The following is a 14,041-nucleotide window of genomic DNA, read 5'->3' as shown; positions in this document are numbered from 1 at the left end:
TGGATTGATACAACAACTTCAATTAAGTTGGGTGGATAGGTAAAACAACATATAACGAACTAGCCCACGGGACTAGGAAGATTTGGTAGGACTTGGAGCTGCCATACCCGATGCCAGTGTTCGATTCCTATTTTTCAATTCAATACTCTCTCTGTACCAAAAATAAAATGTCTCTTTTTTCGGTGCGAAGATAGCCTCCCTATCCATAGTTCCCCGCAATCCAAGTGAAACCACAGTCAGTCTCATTACCATTCCAAATCTATGGTACAACTACTTAGAAAATCGAAGACACATCCCACATTAGCAACAATAACTTTACTATATTAAGGAAATTACTTTTGTACGGTGTAGCAACAATAACTTTACTTTATTATTTTTAATTGATCATTCATGCAATAAATAAAGAAAGTGTTCTCCACTTACTTGTATTTAAAATAAATAATCAGTCAACCATTTACTTACATTTAACATAAATAACAAATCAAAAACTATAAGTAACTCCTATACTAATTGTCCATTGTAAGAATTAAGCACGCCAGCTATTTGGATCCATCCATGCCTCTCCTGTAGTGTCTACAACCAACAGCAAATTTTCAATCGCTGTCTGTGGTCAAATTTTTATTACTCTGCCTAGCTAGGAGTATTTGATTGTATGATAATTTGGCAAATCATATAATCTTAATTTATGATAATTTGAACTAAACGGTTATTTGTCAAATGTCGAACACACACACACACATATATATATATATATTCATGATATCTTGCACTACACCCACACCACGTTTGGAATAAAACAAGAAAAACCAAAAAATGGTCCGTTTTGTTTTGCTGTATAGACTTTGGACACAATGGAATTGACAGGTCAGCGTTTTGGCAACCCCCCACTCCTCCCCCAACTTCAATTTATTGTTTCTTGATGGCCAGTCACCTACACTCACCGGCCCTCTTCCAATAATTTCCCACAAATACCCCTGGTCTGTTTCTACTCGCATATTTGCCCTCCAAAAAGCACACATGGGCCCGTATTTGCGTATTTGCTTGTTGTCTGGATGCGGATATAGATAGTATAATGCAACGAAACTAAATATATAAGAGTAAGATTGCTTGAACGAAATCCCACTTCCTCACATGGCCACTTGGTCAATTGCCCCCACCTTCCTCCTCCAACAACAACGTTAATAACAACGTTATCTATATTAGGTTTACAGGCCTATTTAAACTCATGATATATATATATATATATATATATATATATATAGGGTAAAGTGCATTTAACCCCCTGAACTTTCAGCAAAAAACACAAAACCCCCCTAAACTAAAATATACCCCCTGATCTATTAAAAATGTACAATTTAAGGACAAAATGAATAGTCTCCGGCATAAAAGGTCATCAGAGATGTTTGATTACAAAATTACCCTTTTATAAAAGGACGTCGTTTTAGTGTTTGATGGGCTTCTATTGCTGATGTGTCAAACAAATTGTGAACAGCCAATAATATTTGGACAACTCATTATCACTTTACCAAAACTTCAACGACAAATAGAGTCAGCGCCGAACCAACCAGTGAAAGTTAAGCTTTGAAACCTTAACTCATCTATTGCAACACCAACATAGCTATTGTACGAACCTCCCCCCTCCTCCCTCTCTATCTCTCTCTTCTGTCTAACTTTCTCTTCCCCTCTCTTTCCTTTTCATGGCCGATGATGGAGGCACTGCTCCGGCAGTGGTCATCGGCGTCGCGAAAAAGCGACCGCAAGGTTGCGGCTACGTAGGTGCATCACAGCTTGGAAAGGTCGACTTCATGGCGACCCATGTCCAAATCTACTGCTTGGCGACCTTATGTCGCCGTGGTATAGGTCTCCAAGTCACCGGAATCGCCCGGCAGCCAACTCACCACCACCATCAACGTGGAGAATTTTCCTCCTACCGAGACCTCTGTATCAACAACTTCGGTGTAGCACCGCTCCTCTTTTGCCGGAGATTTTAGTGGTTTGGCCGCTGCTATTGCACCAATTTTTTGGCCGGAGACTTCATTTTGGCCGCTGCGATTGCACCGTTAATGCTTAGATCTTCTCTCTCTATGTCGATTCTCTTGTTTTATTACAGCCAAGAACTTGGGCCGGAACTGGCATACAATGAACCGGGACAAAATTCGGAAGTGGGTTCGAATCCCTGTGTGAGATCGTTCGAGCTACGGAGAGTAGCCGATGAAACGGCGGTTGTCAACATCGACGGTGATGGATTCAGTTGAGCCACAATCGATGAGGTAGTGGTCGATCGGAGAGGAGGAGGTTGCGATTGCGAGGTTGATGAAAACAGATCCGGCGGTGGTGGATCGAGCTCGAAACGGATCTGGGGGAGACAAGAAGACGGCTGTGAGAACAGATCCGGCGACTGTGTGATGAGCTCTAGTCCGACGGCTGTGTGATGAGCTTTTGGTAGGCGCGGTGAGCTTGGAGATGGAGAGCTCGGCGATGGTTCACGGGTCCTATCCCGGACCTGTCTCAGTGTGCGAATCTCTTCGTTTTGCAGTTCCGGGATAATCAGTTCACCGGTGTCGTGCCTCCGACGCTAAGTTCTCTTCCCAAATTAGTGAATGTCTCGTTGCAGAACAATAAATTGCGGGGTCCAATGTCTGTAATTTGGGAAAGAATTTAGACATAAAGAGAGAAAGAGGGTAGGATTGGCATTTTCAATTTACAGCATATGCACGTGACTATTTTACGGCCAAAATTTACTGGAACAGTGTCACCTGGCTTTTTTTGCAAAAAGTGTGATAGTTTAGGAGGTTTTCTGTTAAAAAAATAGTTCAGGGGGTTTTTTGGGAGAGAGAGTAAAGTTTAGGGGGGTTTTTTGCACATTACCCATATATATATATATATATAGATAGGTGGCTACGTACTAGCTAGCTAATACGTAGTATATGTTTTTCCTTTTCCTTTTCTCAATTTCTTTGCTATTATATCGATCTCTTCATTTGGTGGTTGAGCTATCCATCCTTTCTCTGAACCACCCACCATTAAATGAAGACCATGCATCGTTCAATCCAGCTTTCTTGCAGCTAGATATCAAGTCCTAATTAATTCTTTTGGTCTTGTTTCTCCTCTTCTCCTAATATAACCTAATATAAAATATAAGTATGTATATATCTCTCCTTTAAAACTCTTATTATTATTATTTATTTTTTTCGCTCACACCCAACTACATATATCTAGTCTCTCTATTCGGTATTATTTATCTAATTTATTTATTTATTATTATTATTATTGTATATGCTTGTCTCTCTACATATATCTAGTCTCTCTATATATATCTAGTTGTCTATATGTATCTAGTCTCTCTATTCGGTAATTGTTTTTCTCTTGAGAGGCAAATTAGTTCAGCTTCTTATAGACTCACTCTTCCAATTCATGCCTTCTTGTTTACGAACCTAGCTATTAAAAAGAATTAGTATAAGACACAACCAACCAGAGACTGGCAACGAGAGATGGGTAGCGATAGCATAGAGATGGATAAGGAGAGATTAACGGCGGAGATGGCTTTTAAGGACTCGTCATCCGTCGTAATCAAAATCCGGCAAAGGTTGCCAGACTTTTTACAGTCTGTGAAGCTCAAATACGTGAAGTTGGGATACGGTTACTCATGCAACCTTGCCACTGTTGTTATGTTTGTCATTGTTTTACCTTTATTCATAGCTACTGTTTTTGAGCTCGCCGGTCTAAGGTTCGACAGGCTTTCCGATATATGGACGAGTCAAACCGTATTTCTCCACACCGCTACTGGCCTAACCGGTTCAATCGTATTGTTGTTCCTATCAGGAATCTACTGGGCCAAGCGGCCGACACCAATCTATCTGGTGGACTTTGCTTGTTACAAACCCGAAGATGAACGAAAAATGTCAATTGAATCGTTCTTGAAGATGACAGAAGAGAGCGGTGCGTTCGGAGAGGACACGATTCAATTTCAGAGAAGAATCTCGACCCGGTCCGGTGTAGGTGACGAAACGTATCTACCCAGAGGGATTACATCTAGACCTCCCAATTTGTGCATGAAAGAAGCTCGGTCGGAGGCAGAGGCAGTTATGTTCGGTGCACTTGACTCGCTCTTCAGCAAAACGGGGATTCGACCGGAGGAAATCGGAATCCTTATCGTGAACTGCAGCTTATTCAATCCAACCCCATCTCTCTCCTCCATGATCGTCAACCATTACAAGCTTCGAGCGGACATAAAAAGCTTCAACCTGGGGGGTATGGGATGCAGTGCCGGTCTCATATCGGTGGACCTTGCCAAGCACCTTCTCAGAGCAAACCTCAATACATACGCAGTGGTAGTAAGTACTGAAAACATTACGCTGAATTGGTACTTTGGCAACGACCGCTCCATGCTGCTGTGTAACTGCATCTTCCGTATGGGTGGCGCCGCCATACTTCTTTCGAATATGAGTCGGGATAGAGGCAGGTCCAAGTACGAGCTTGTCCACACGGTCAGGACCCATAAAGGTTCGGACGACAACAGCTACAACTGTGTGTACCAGAGAGAGGACAAGGACAGTGGTACAATTGGGGTTTCACTTGCTCGTGAATTGATGGCTGTGGCCGGAGACGCTCTGAAAACAAATATAACCACACTGGGGCCTCTAGTCTTGCCGTTTTCTGAACAGTTGATGTTTTTCGTTACTTTGGTTCGGAGAAAGGTACTGAAAGCGAGGAGGGTGAAGCCTTACATACCTGATTTCAAGCTTGCTTTCGAGCACTTCTGCATACATGCGGGTGGACGGGCCGTGTTGGATGAACTGCAGAAGAACCTGCAACTCAGTGAGTGGCACATGGAGCCGTCCAGAATGACGCTCCACCGCTTCGGCAACACGTCCAGCAGCTCACTGTGGTACGAATTGGCTTACACGGAGGCCAAAGGCCGGGTTTCCAGAGGTCACCGGGTTTGGCAGATTGCATTTGGGTCCGGTTTCAAGTGTAACAGTGCGGTTTGGAGGGCTGTGAGGACCATTCCTGCTGTTACTAGTAGTGATTACTCCTGCGATCTGGGTAACCCCTGGGCTGATTCGGTTCACCGATACCCGGTTAAGTTTCCTGTTGCATAACAGCTAGCTGGGTCCATTAGTTAATCTCCACGACGTATTTCTAATTTCTTGTTCTTTTTCTTTCGTGTTTTTCGTGTGTGAATGTACGCAAGTTATTTAGGAAAAAAAAAAAAAAAAAATGTACGCAAGTTATATAATTAACTAAGCATATATCTATGGGTCAAATGCTTTAATCATAAATTAAACGTGTGCAAAAATTACCCCGACACACTCGCTAACGCCGGTTGTTATTTTTACTGATTTTCTTTCTTTATTTAAAGAACGAATGCAACTGACATATACCCATACAATACAAAGGATAATACTTGGGTCCTCTATAAGGAGGATGAAGTTTATCCTTTCAGCTGAGGTGGTCCAATGTGATTAGAACACGGCTATCATATTAACAACAAAAATTCAAAAGACACCGTCTTACTCCAAACTTAGTGTGCACATTGTCCTCAATGTGTAAAAATAAAGCAGAGTTAGAACAATATTAACATACTACACTGAACTAGCAAAGATTAAACAATTTCAGCAAGAGCAAAATAGAAATATCACCCCCAAACTTGGTCCTGGCAAAATCATCACACTCCACAGCACAAATCAGAGTATTAAGTATATGAAGTAAAACAGATATATATCATCAAGCATAAGCAAATATGACCGTCCGATAAACACAAGGGTAAAATAGGCAATGAGCATGTTTATATATGAAAAATTCAGTATAATACTTTATAAAAAGACTTAGGGCAGGAATATAACATATAGAACAAAATATAACAAAAATTGACTGCCTTAGTCAACAAAAATGCCTATACATCAAAACTAAAACAGAAACTAGCTCTAATCAGCTAATCTGTAGATGGAGGAATGGCGGTAGATGTAGAAGGTAGAGAAATAGTGCGGCGAAAAAACTCGTCCAGAGTAATCCACTCGTCAGTCAGCAGGCCTCGAATAATATCCAATGCTTGAGCATGTGCAGTGTGAGACTCTGCCAACTCAGCCCTCAGTGCTCGAGCAAAAAACTCTCTGCTCGAACTTTTTGAGACAAATTTTTATTTTTTCATTTTTTATTTTTCTAAAATAAACCTAAGTCTAACTTGAGTTAATCTAACCTAAAAATAAAAATAAAAATACCTAAAATAAACTACAAACCTAGAAAACAAATGAGAATAAAAATAAAAAAATAAAAAACAAAATAAAATCAAAACAAAACAAACTAAACTAAAGTACATACATACATGTGCTAAGTTTAACGTCGATAGCTCGACACCATGCTAAGTTTAACATCGCTAGCTCGCCTCTCTACACATTACCCTCTACGTAGGGTTTTAGTCTCTGTCCATTAACTTTCCATAACTCTCCAGTCTTAGGATGTTGTAACACTACCGCACCATGAGGCGCAACAGAAGTAACCATGCATGGACCCTCCCAACATGACCTAAGCTTTCCAGGAAAAAGTTTCAGTAGTGTATTAAACAACCAAACTCTTTCCCCAGGTTCAAAAGTCTTACGTAATATGTGCCTATCATGGAGTGCCTTGGTCTTGGATTTATAGATCTTGGCACTCTCGTAAGCATCATTACGCAATTCTTCAAGTTCAGAAAGTTGAAACTTTCGATTAAAGCCAGCTAAGTTCAAATCAAAGTTGAGCTTTTTGATAGCCCAAAAGGCTCTGTGCTCCAACTCTACTAGAAGATGACAACCTTTACTATAAAAAAGATGGTAAGATGACATACCAATTGGAGTCTTAAAAACTGTTCAGTAAGCCTATAAAGCATCGTTCAGTCTCAATGACCAATCTTTACGATTTGGTTTAACTATTTTCTCAAGAATGTTCTTAATCTCACGATTGGATATTTCAACTTTGCCACTTGTTTGGGGATGGTAGGGAGTGGCAAATTTATGAGTGATGAAGTATTTGAATAGCAAGGTACGGAAATACCTGTTACAGAAGTGAGCAGTTCCATCACTAATAATAGCTCGTGGCATACCAAACTGACTAAAGGTGTTTGTTTGTATGAACACAACCACGACTGTGTGATCGGCGGTTTTAGTAGCCATTGCCTCAATCCATTTAGACACATAGTCAACAGCTACAAGAATGTACTCATAACCATTCGAAGGAGGGAAATGACCCATGAAATCAATATCCCAGACGTCAAAGACCTCTATAATTAAGATCGGAGTCAAAGGCATCATGTTCCTTCTAAAAATTGACCCTAACTGCTGACATCGCACACAAGACCTATAAAACGTATATGAATCCCTAAAGAGTGAAGGCCAAAAGAAACCGTACTGAAGAACTTTAGCAGCAGTTTTCTTTGCACTGAAGTGACCTCCATAAGTAAGTGTGTGACAAAAGGTTAAAATACTATGAATCTCACTCTCGGGAACACACTTACGAATAATTTGGTCAGCACAATATTTACAGAGTTGAGGGTCTTCCCAGAAGTACATTCGAATTTAGGAAAAGAATCGATCTTTATCCTGTTTTGACTAATGTGAAATAATTTTGCCAATTGCAAGATAATTCACAATATCAGCAAACCAAGGCAAATTCTCATGAAAAACCCCAAACAGCTGCTCATCCAAAAAGGAATCACGAACTGAAAGTGAAGTTAACGTATTCTCAATAAGAATTCTAGAAAGATGGTCAGCCACCACATTTTCTAACCCTTTCTTATCCCAAATTTCGTAATCAAACTCTTGAAGCAAGAGAATCCATCGACTCAGACAGAGTTTGGTTACTTCTTAGACAGAAGATGTCTCAAAACAGAATGATCAGAATAGACCACTACCTTGGATCCTAATAGATAAGATCTAAATTTATCAAAGGCAAAAACAACTGCAAGCGACTCTTTCTCAGTAGTGGTGTAATTCAATTATGCATCTGAGAGAGTTTTGATCGCGTAGTAGATAACATAAGGAAGTTTGTCTACTCATTGTCTTAGGACAACACGCATAGCATAATCGGATGCGTTACACATAATCTCGAATGGAAGAGCCCAGTTTGGAGGATTCATGATAAGAGCAGAAGAAAGAAGAAAATGAAGTTTATGGAAAGCTTCAAGGCACGATTCATTAAAGACAAAAAGATAGTGCTTTGCAAGTAGATTACATAAAAGACGTGAGATTTTGCTGAAATCTTTGATGAAGCGACGATAGAACTCGGCGTGCCCAAAAAATGATCGCACTCCCCTAAAGGAGGTAGGAGGAGGCAATTTAGAGATCAAATATACTTTGGCTCTATCAATTTCAATACCTCTCTCTAAAACAATATGCCCTAAAACAATACCCTCTTGAACCATGAAATGGCTCTTCTCTTAACTAAGAATAAGATTGGTCTCCCTATAACGCTGAAGAACTAGGGACAGATTTTGGAGACAGTTTTCGAAAGTGGATCTGAAAACAGAGAAGTCACCTATAAAGACCTCAAGAAACTTTTCAACCATGTCTAAAAAGATAAACATCATACACCTCTGGAATGTTATAAGAGCATTGCATAAATCGAAAGGTATTCGTCTATATGTTAATGTACCGAATGAATAGGTGAAAGTAGTTGTCTTTTGATCCTTAGGATCTATGGCCATCTGATTATAGCCGGAATATTCGTCTAAGAAATAGTAGTAACTCTGGCCAACCAACCGCTCTAGGATCTGATCAATAAATGGCAATGGAAAGTGATCATTCCTAGTAGCGAATTTGAGTTTCCAAGTATCAATACACACATACCATCCAGTGGTGGTACGCTGTGGAACTAAGTCTCCCTCAGAATTCTCAATTACAATAATACTTGACTTTTTAGGCACTACTTGTGTGGGGCTCACCCACTTATTATCTGAGATGGGGTAAATTATTCTCGCATCTAACAACTTCACAACCTTTTTCATCACCACTTCCTTCATATTGGGATTCAATCTTCTTTGGAGCTCCCGAGATGTTTGGGAATTCTCCTCTAAATTAATCTGATGCATGCAAATCGTGGGAATAATTCCTTTCAAATCAGCCACACTCCACCAAATAGCCTCTTTATTTTGCTCAAGAATTTTTAAGAGACTGCTTTCTTGGGAACTTGTAAGATTGGAAGCAATGATCATCAGTAGGGTGTCATTTAAACCCAAGAAAGCGTACTTGAGATTGTCCGGTAGTGGCTTAAGCTCATGCTTAGGTGGATACTTGAGGGAAGGAATAGGCGGAGTACTAGAAAGTAGAGAAAGAGGCTTGGTTCTAGATTTCCATGGAGGAAAATCTGTGATAGGAGTGGTGTTGAGCATAGAATTCACTTCAGCAATCGAGGATTCGATATCGAAGTCCTCAAAGTTGAAGTGATTTAGATAAGTTTCTAAAGGATCCTTGGATAGAATAGTTGGGAGTGATTCCTCAACCAACTCATCGATAACATCAAAGAAGAAGCATTCACTATCATCGTGGGGATGATGAATGGCATTGAAGATGTTTAACTTGACTTTCATATTTCCAAAAGATAAATCCATGGCGCCCATCCTACAATTAACGCAAGCATTCATTGTAGCAAAGAAAGGACACCCAAGAATGACTGGAATATATTTCTTGGAATCGTGGACTGGTTCTGTATCAAGAACTAAGAAATCGACCAAAAAATAGAACTTGTCCACTTTTTTGAGTACATCTTCAATAATACCTCGTGGTCGCTTGACAGAACGGTCAGCAAGCTATAGAACAACCAATGTAGGTTTTATATCTCCCAAACCTAAGTTCTCATACATCAAGTAAGGAATAAGATTTACCCTCGCTCCAATATTAAAAAAGTGCTCGCTCTATCACATTGTTTCCAATTATGCAAGAAATGGTAGGAGCACCAGGATCTTTAACCTTAAGGGGAGTGTTGTGCTGAAGTATAGCACTGACTTGCTCGGTGAGATAAATTTTCTTAGAAACTTGGGCCTTGCTTGAAATGGATTTATGAAAACTGTTCCCAAGAACAGTTCTCAAGAACAATTTTCAGAGAACAGTTTTTAGTTTTTTTCAGATTTCAAGCCTGCTTGGTTAAGAGAATTTACAAAACAGTTTCCGGAAAACAAAAACTCATAAAACTACTTGGTTGTATGAGTTTTTGAAAATATAATTTTCTGAACTAAAAAAATAAATAAAAATATTGTACATCACTCTTTTATTTCTTTAAATAAATATATTAACTATTAATGTGTGTGTGTATATATATATATATATATATATATATATATATATATATATATATTAAATAAGTGGTGGAGTTGAATTCATTTTAACAAGTATACTTAATAAAAGTTGCACAAATATAATATATCAAGTTCAATTAAAATTTGACTAAATTTAAATACAATAAAAGAGTTACATTAATTACTTCAAGTGTCATATGCACTTTTAGTTGTATAAACATTAATTTTAATCATACATAACCAAAACAAAATATTAGAGAATTACACAAATAGGTAATTAAAGCAAAAATTGGAGAATTATAAAAATAACTTCATCGAACATTGCCTCATGCCCACATTTGATTTGTCAGATGAGTTCTAATGATATGTTTTTTTTTTTTATCTATTTGCACAATATTAATGATATGTTTTTTTTTTTTTTTTTTTGGACTAACACTAAATTAAATACTTAAAAGGTAGTATTAAATAAATACATTTATGTATTACTGGAGAACATGAATTGAAATATATTTGGTAAGTACATAAATTCCATTCTAAAATCAAATCCCGTGGAATCCTATCGTTCCAAACAAAGCGTGACATGCCTAATTTGATTAACATGAATCCAATTTCCCCAAAATTAGCTAAAATGGATACATCAAGTTATACATACCAAAAGTTGTACATATATATATATATATATATATATATATGTGTGTGTGTGTGTGTGTGTATGTGTGTGTAATATCTTATATGAAATGAAAAATAAATAATAAAAAAATAAAAAATAAAAAATAAACAAAGAAAAAGAGGAATAAGCAAAGCAATTTAGGGAAACCCAAACTGAGAGTATTGAAACCTAATAAATATTTTACCTAAAAAAAAAAATTAAAACGAAAAAGAAGAAGAGGAATAAGCAAAGCAATTTAGGGAAACCCAAATTGAACCTAAATATCTTACCTGAAAAAAAAAAAATCGAAGAAGAAGAAGAGGAATAAGCAAAGCAATTTAGGGAAACCCAAATCGAGAGTGTTGTAACCTAAATATCTCACACGAAAAAAAAAAAAAAAAAAAAAAAAAAAAAAAAAAAAACACCGGAACAAGAAGAGGAATAAGCAAATCAATTTAAGGAAACCCAAATTGAGAGTGTTGTAGCCTAATTTTCTTCATCAACTGTCGTTACTGCGTGAGGAGGAGAAGGAAAAGTTACCATCGTGATTTTTCAGGACAACTTGATCTGATGATTGCAGAAAGGGGATCTATTCATGAAAAGCAAAGACGAAGCCGAGGGAAAAAATATCACCCAACCATATCGGATGTTTCGTGAAATCTCGCCGGATTCACCATAGATTGGGCAACAAAATTGACATGGATCACGAGATCTTTACAATGGAGGAACGGAGAGCTGAGCGATAGAGAGACAGAGAGAAGAAAGTACAGCGAGCCAACCTTTTAAACGAGAATGGCTCTGCGTCATTTTTTAAGTGGACACTGCTTCTCCGTGTTTCCATTTTTGAGAACTGTGTTCTGAAGAATTGTGAAAACAACTTTTTCTTGTTCTTCAAAAACTGTAACTATGAAAACTCAATTCTCCAAAAACAGTTTCTGAAAAACAGTTCCAAACAGCTTAATTTTGCAGTTTTGGATTTTTTGTCACTATGAAAACATAAAACAGTTTTCATAATGACAATCTAAGCAAGGCCTTGGTTTTTTTATTTTCTCTTTTGAGTGCACAAGTCCTTTAGAAATTTAGAGTAGGCAGGGATTTGTTTAATAGCATCACGGAGAGGTAGATTGATTTTAACCTGTTTAAAGACCTCCGTCATGTCTTGAATTTTCTCCCCTTGTTTGCCAAAGTAAGAGGTTTCCTTGAGCCGTTCGGGAAAAAGGCACTCTTGGCGTATAAGCTGTTTTAAGGTTTAGAGCAGATGAAAAAGTGATTTCACCTTCAACTCCTTTGGAGCTCGATAGAGCAGTATTTGAGGGAACATCCTTAGGATGTGGAATAGAAATGATAGGATTGATTGGAATTTTACGCCTTTCTTTTTCTCCCCATTGCTCCTTAACTTGGTTATCAACCACTTTACCACCCCTCAATGTAGTGATAGCCTGGACTTGTTCATGATAAACACTTAAACGATTAGTGTCATCAATCATGTAAGTTTGACAGCTTTTCGGGTTAGCTACTGGCTGACTAGGCAGCTTTCTGTCATCTCTTTGAGATAGAGTACTTGTTATTTGCCCAACTTGTGCCTCTAGCTTTGCTATGGCTTGTGAATGAAAATGAAGAAATTAGGTATTTACTTTAAGATTAGTAAGAGCATTAAGAACTTGATCCTTGAACGCAGAATTTCTAGGAGGAGGTGAAAGATTAGGATCTTGAGTAGATTGATTCCTAAACTGAGGTGAACGATATATAAAAGATTGATTGAAAGAAGTATTTTGGGGCGAATGATTTGATGGATTTTGGTACTATCCCTGAGATTGTGGAACAGTGGTACCTTGGCTCTGATTCTGCCATGATAGATTGGGATGATCTCTCCAGCCTGGATTATAGGTAAAAGAATATGGATTATACCTTGGCCTAGAGAATACGGCATTTACTTACTCCTAAGAGATCTTAGATGATTGTCCCATCTTAGGGCAAGTAATAGCAAGATGTGATGGATGAACACAGATCAAGCACACTTCCTTTGGCAAAGAAGCATGCTGAGTAGTAACAAGAACATAGCCAGATGATAAGACTTGGTCGAACCTTCGATTCAATGCTTTTATTTGAGTGGCTAACTCGCTAGATTTCTCGACTTCATAAAGATTTTCGACCTTGTGGATACCAGGAATAGACCTAGACCTAGACCTAGAGGAAGAAGCGTGCTATATATAATTTTCACTTAGGGCCTCAAACAGTTTTTAAGCATCAGCTGCACTCTTATGAAGGAAAGCTCCATTACTGAAAGCATCAACCATGCTCCTATGTGGATCAGATAATCCATCATAGAAGATTTGCACTAAGTGTCATTTAACAATATCATGGTGTAGACATTTCCTCAGCAGATCATTATACCTTTCCTATGAATCATAGAGTTGTTCACCCGCGATTTGAGAGAACACCATGATCTCTCTTCTTATTTGTGTGGTTTTACCTACAGTATAGTACTTCTTTAAGAATTCATGTTGCAACATGTCCCATGTAGGTATGGAATTATTTGGTAGGGCATGCAAGCAGGTTCTTACCTTGTCTTTAAGAGAGAACTAAAAAAGTCACATCAATGCGTCATCTAAAAGAGTGGACAACTTGGTAGTCGAACACAATTCCAAAAACACATTCTAGTGCTTATAAGGATCCTCTGTTGCAAACCCATGGAATGAAAGAAGCATTTGGATCATAGCAGACTTGATCTCAAAGTGGGTCGCATCAGATTACTAAAATTGGAAGCACGAAGAGGATGTATGTGAGGTGGGAATGTAATGATCCCTCATTTGTGTGGGTGCAGTTGTAGGTGGTATAGGTGCTCTCATTGCATTAGTATCATCAACCATGTCTATCTTAGAGGATTCTCCTAATAAATCAGAATTCTGTTTAGGTCTTCTAATTCGCCTAAGAGTTTTCTCTAATTCAGGGTCGTATTCAAGTGTTGGTTCTGAGAAAGAATGGCGACTTAAATTGCACAAACAATAACTAAAAGAAAAATTCCAAGTAAAGAAAACAATAAGAACTCACAAAAGGTCCTGAAACTAAAGCTTCTATTCCTTAGGTGTCTTCGTCCTCTCTGCTAGATTCCTGCACTTGAAAATAAA

At 38.3% G+C, this 14,041-nt stretch overlaps 1 protein-coding gene across 1 annotated transcript; it reads left to right on the top strand.

Annotated features, from left to right (window-relative positions):
- Positions 1–3,029: 3,029 nt before the first annotated feature.
- LOC132298867 (3-ketoacyl-CoA synthase 1) lies at positions 3,030–5,287 on the top strand. The gene has a single exon (XM_059795197.1). The coding sequence runs from the start codon at positions 3,492–3,494 to the stop codon at positions 5,100–5,102; it is 1,611 nt and encodes a 536-aa protein (XP_059651180.1). The 5' UTR covers positions 3,030–3,491; the 3' UTR covers positions 5,103–5,287.
- The last annotated feature ends 8,754 nt before the right edge of the window (positions 5,288–14,041 follow it).

Source organism: Cornus florida, unplaced genomic scaffold (assembly GCF_030987335.1).
Source record: "Cornus florida cultivar Cherokee Brave unplaced genomic scaffold, ASM3098733v1 CherokeeBrave_3.0.0_Hap2_Chr03, whole genome shotgun sequence".
Taxonomy (NCBI): domain Eukaryota; kingdom Viridiplantae; phylum Streptophyta; class Magnoliopsida; order Cornales; family Cornaceae; genus Cornus; species Cornus florida.
Note: the sequence above shows the minus strand (reverse complement) of the source record. Positions and strands in the feature narration are given on the sequence as shown.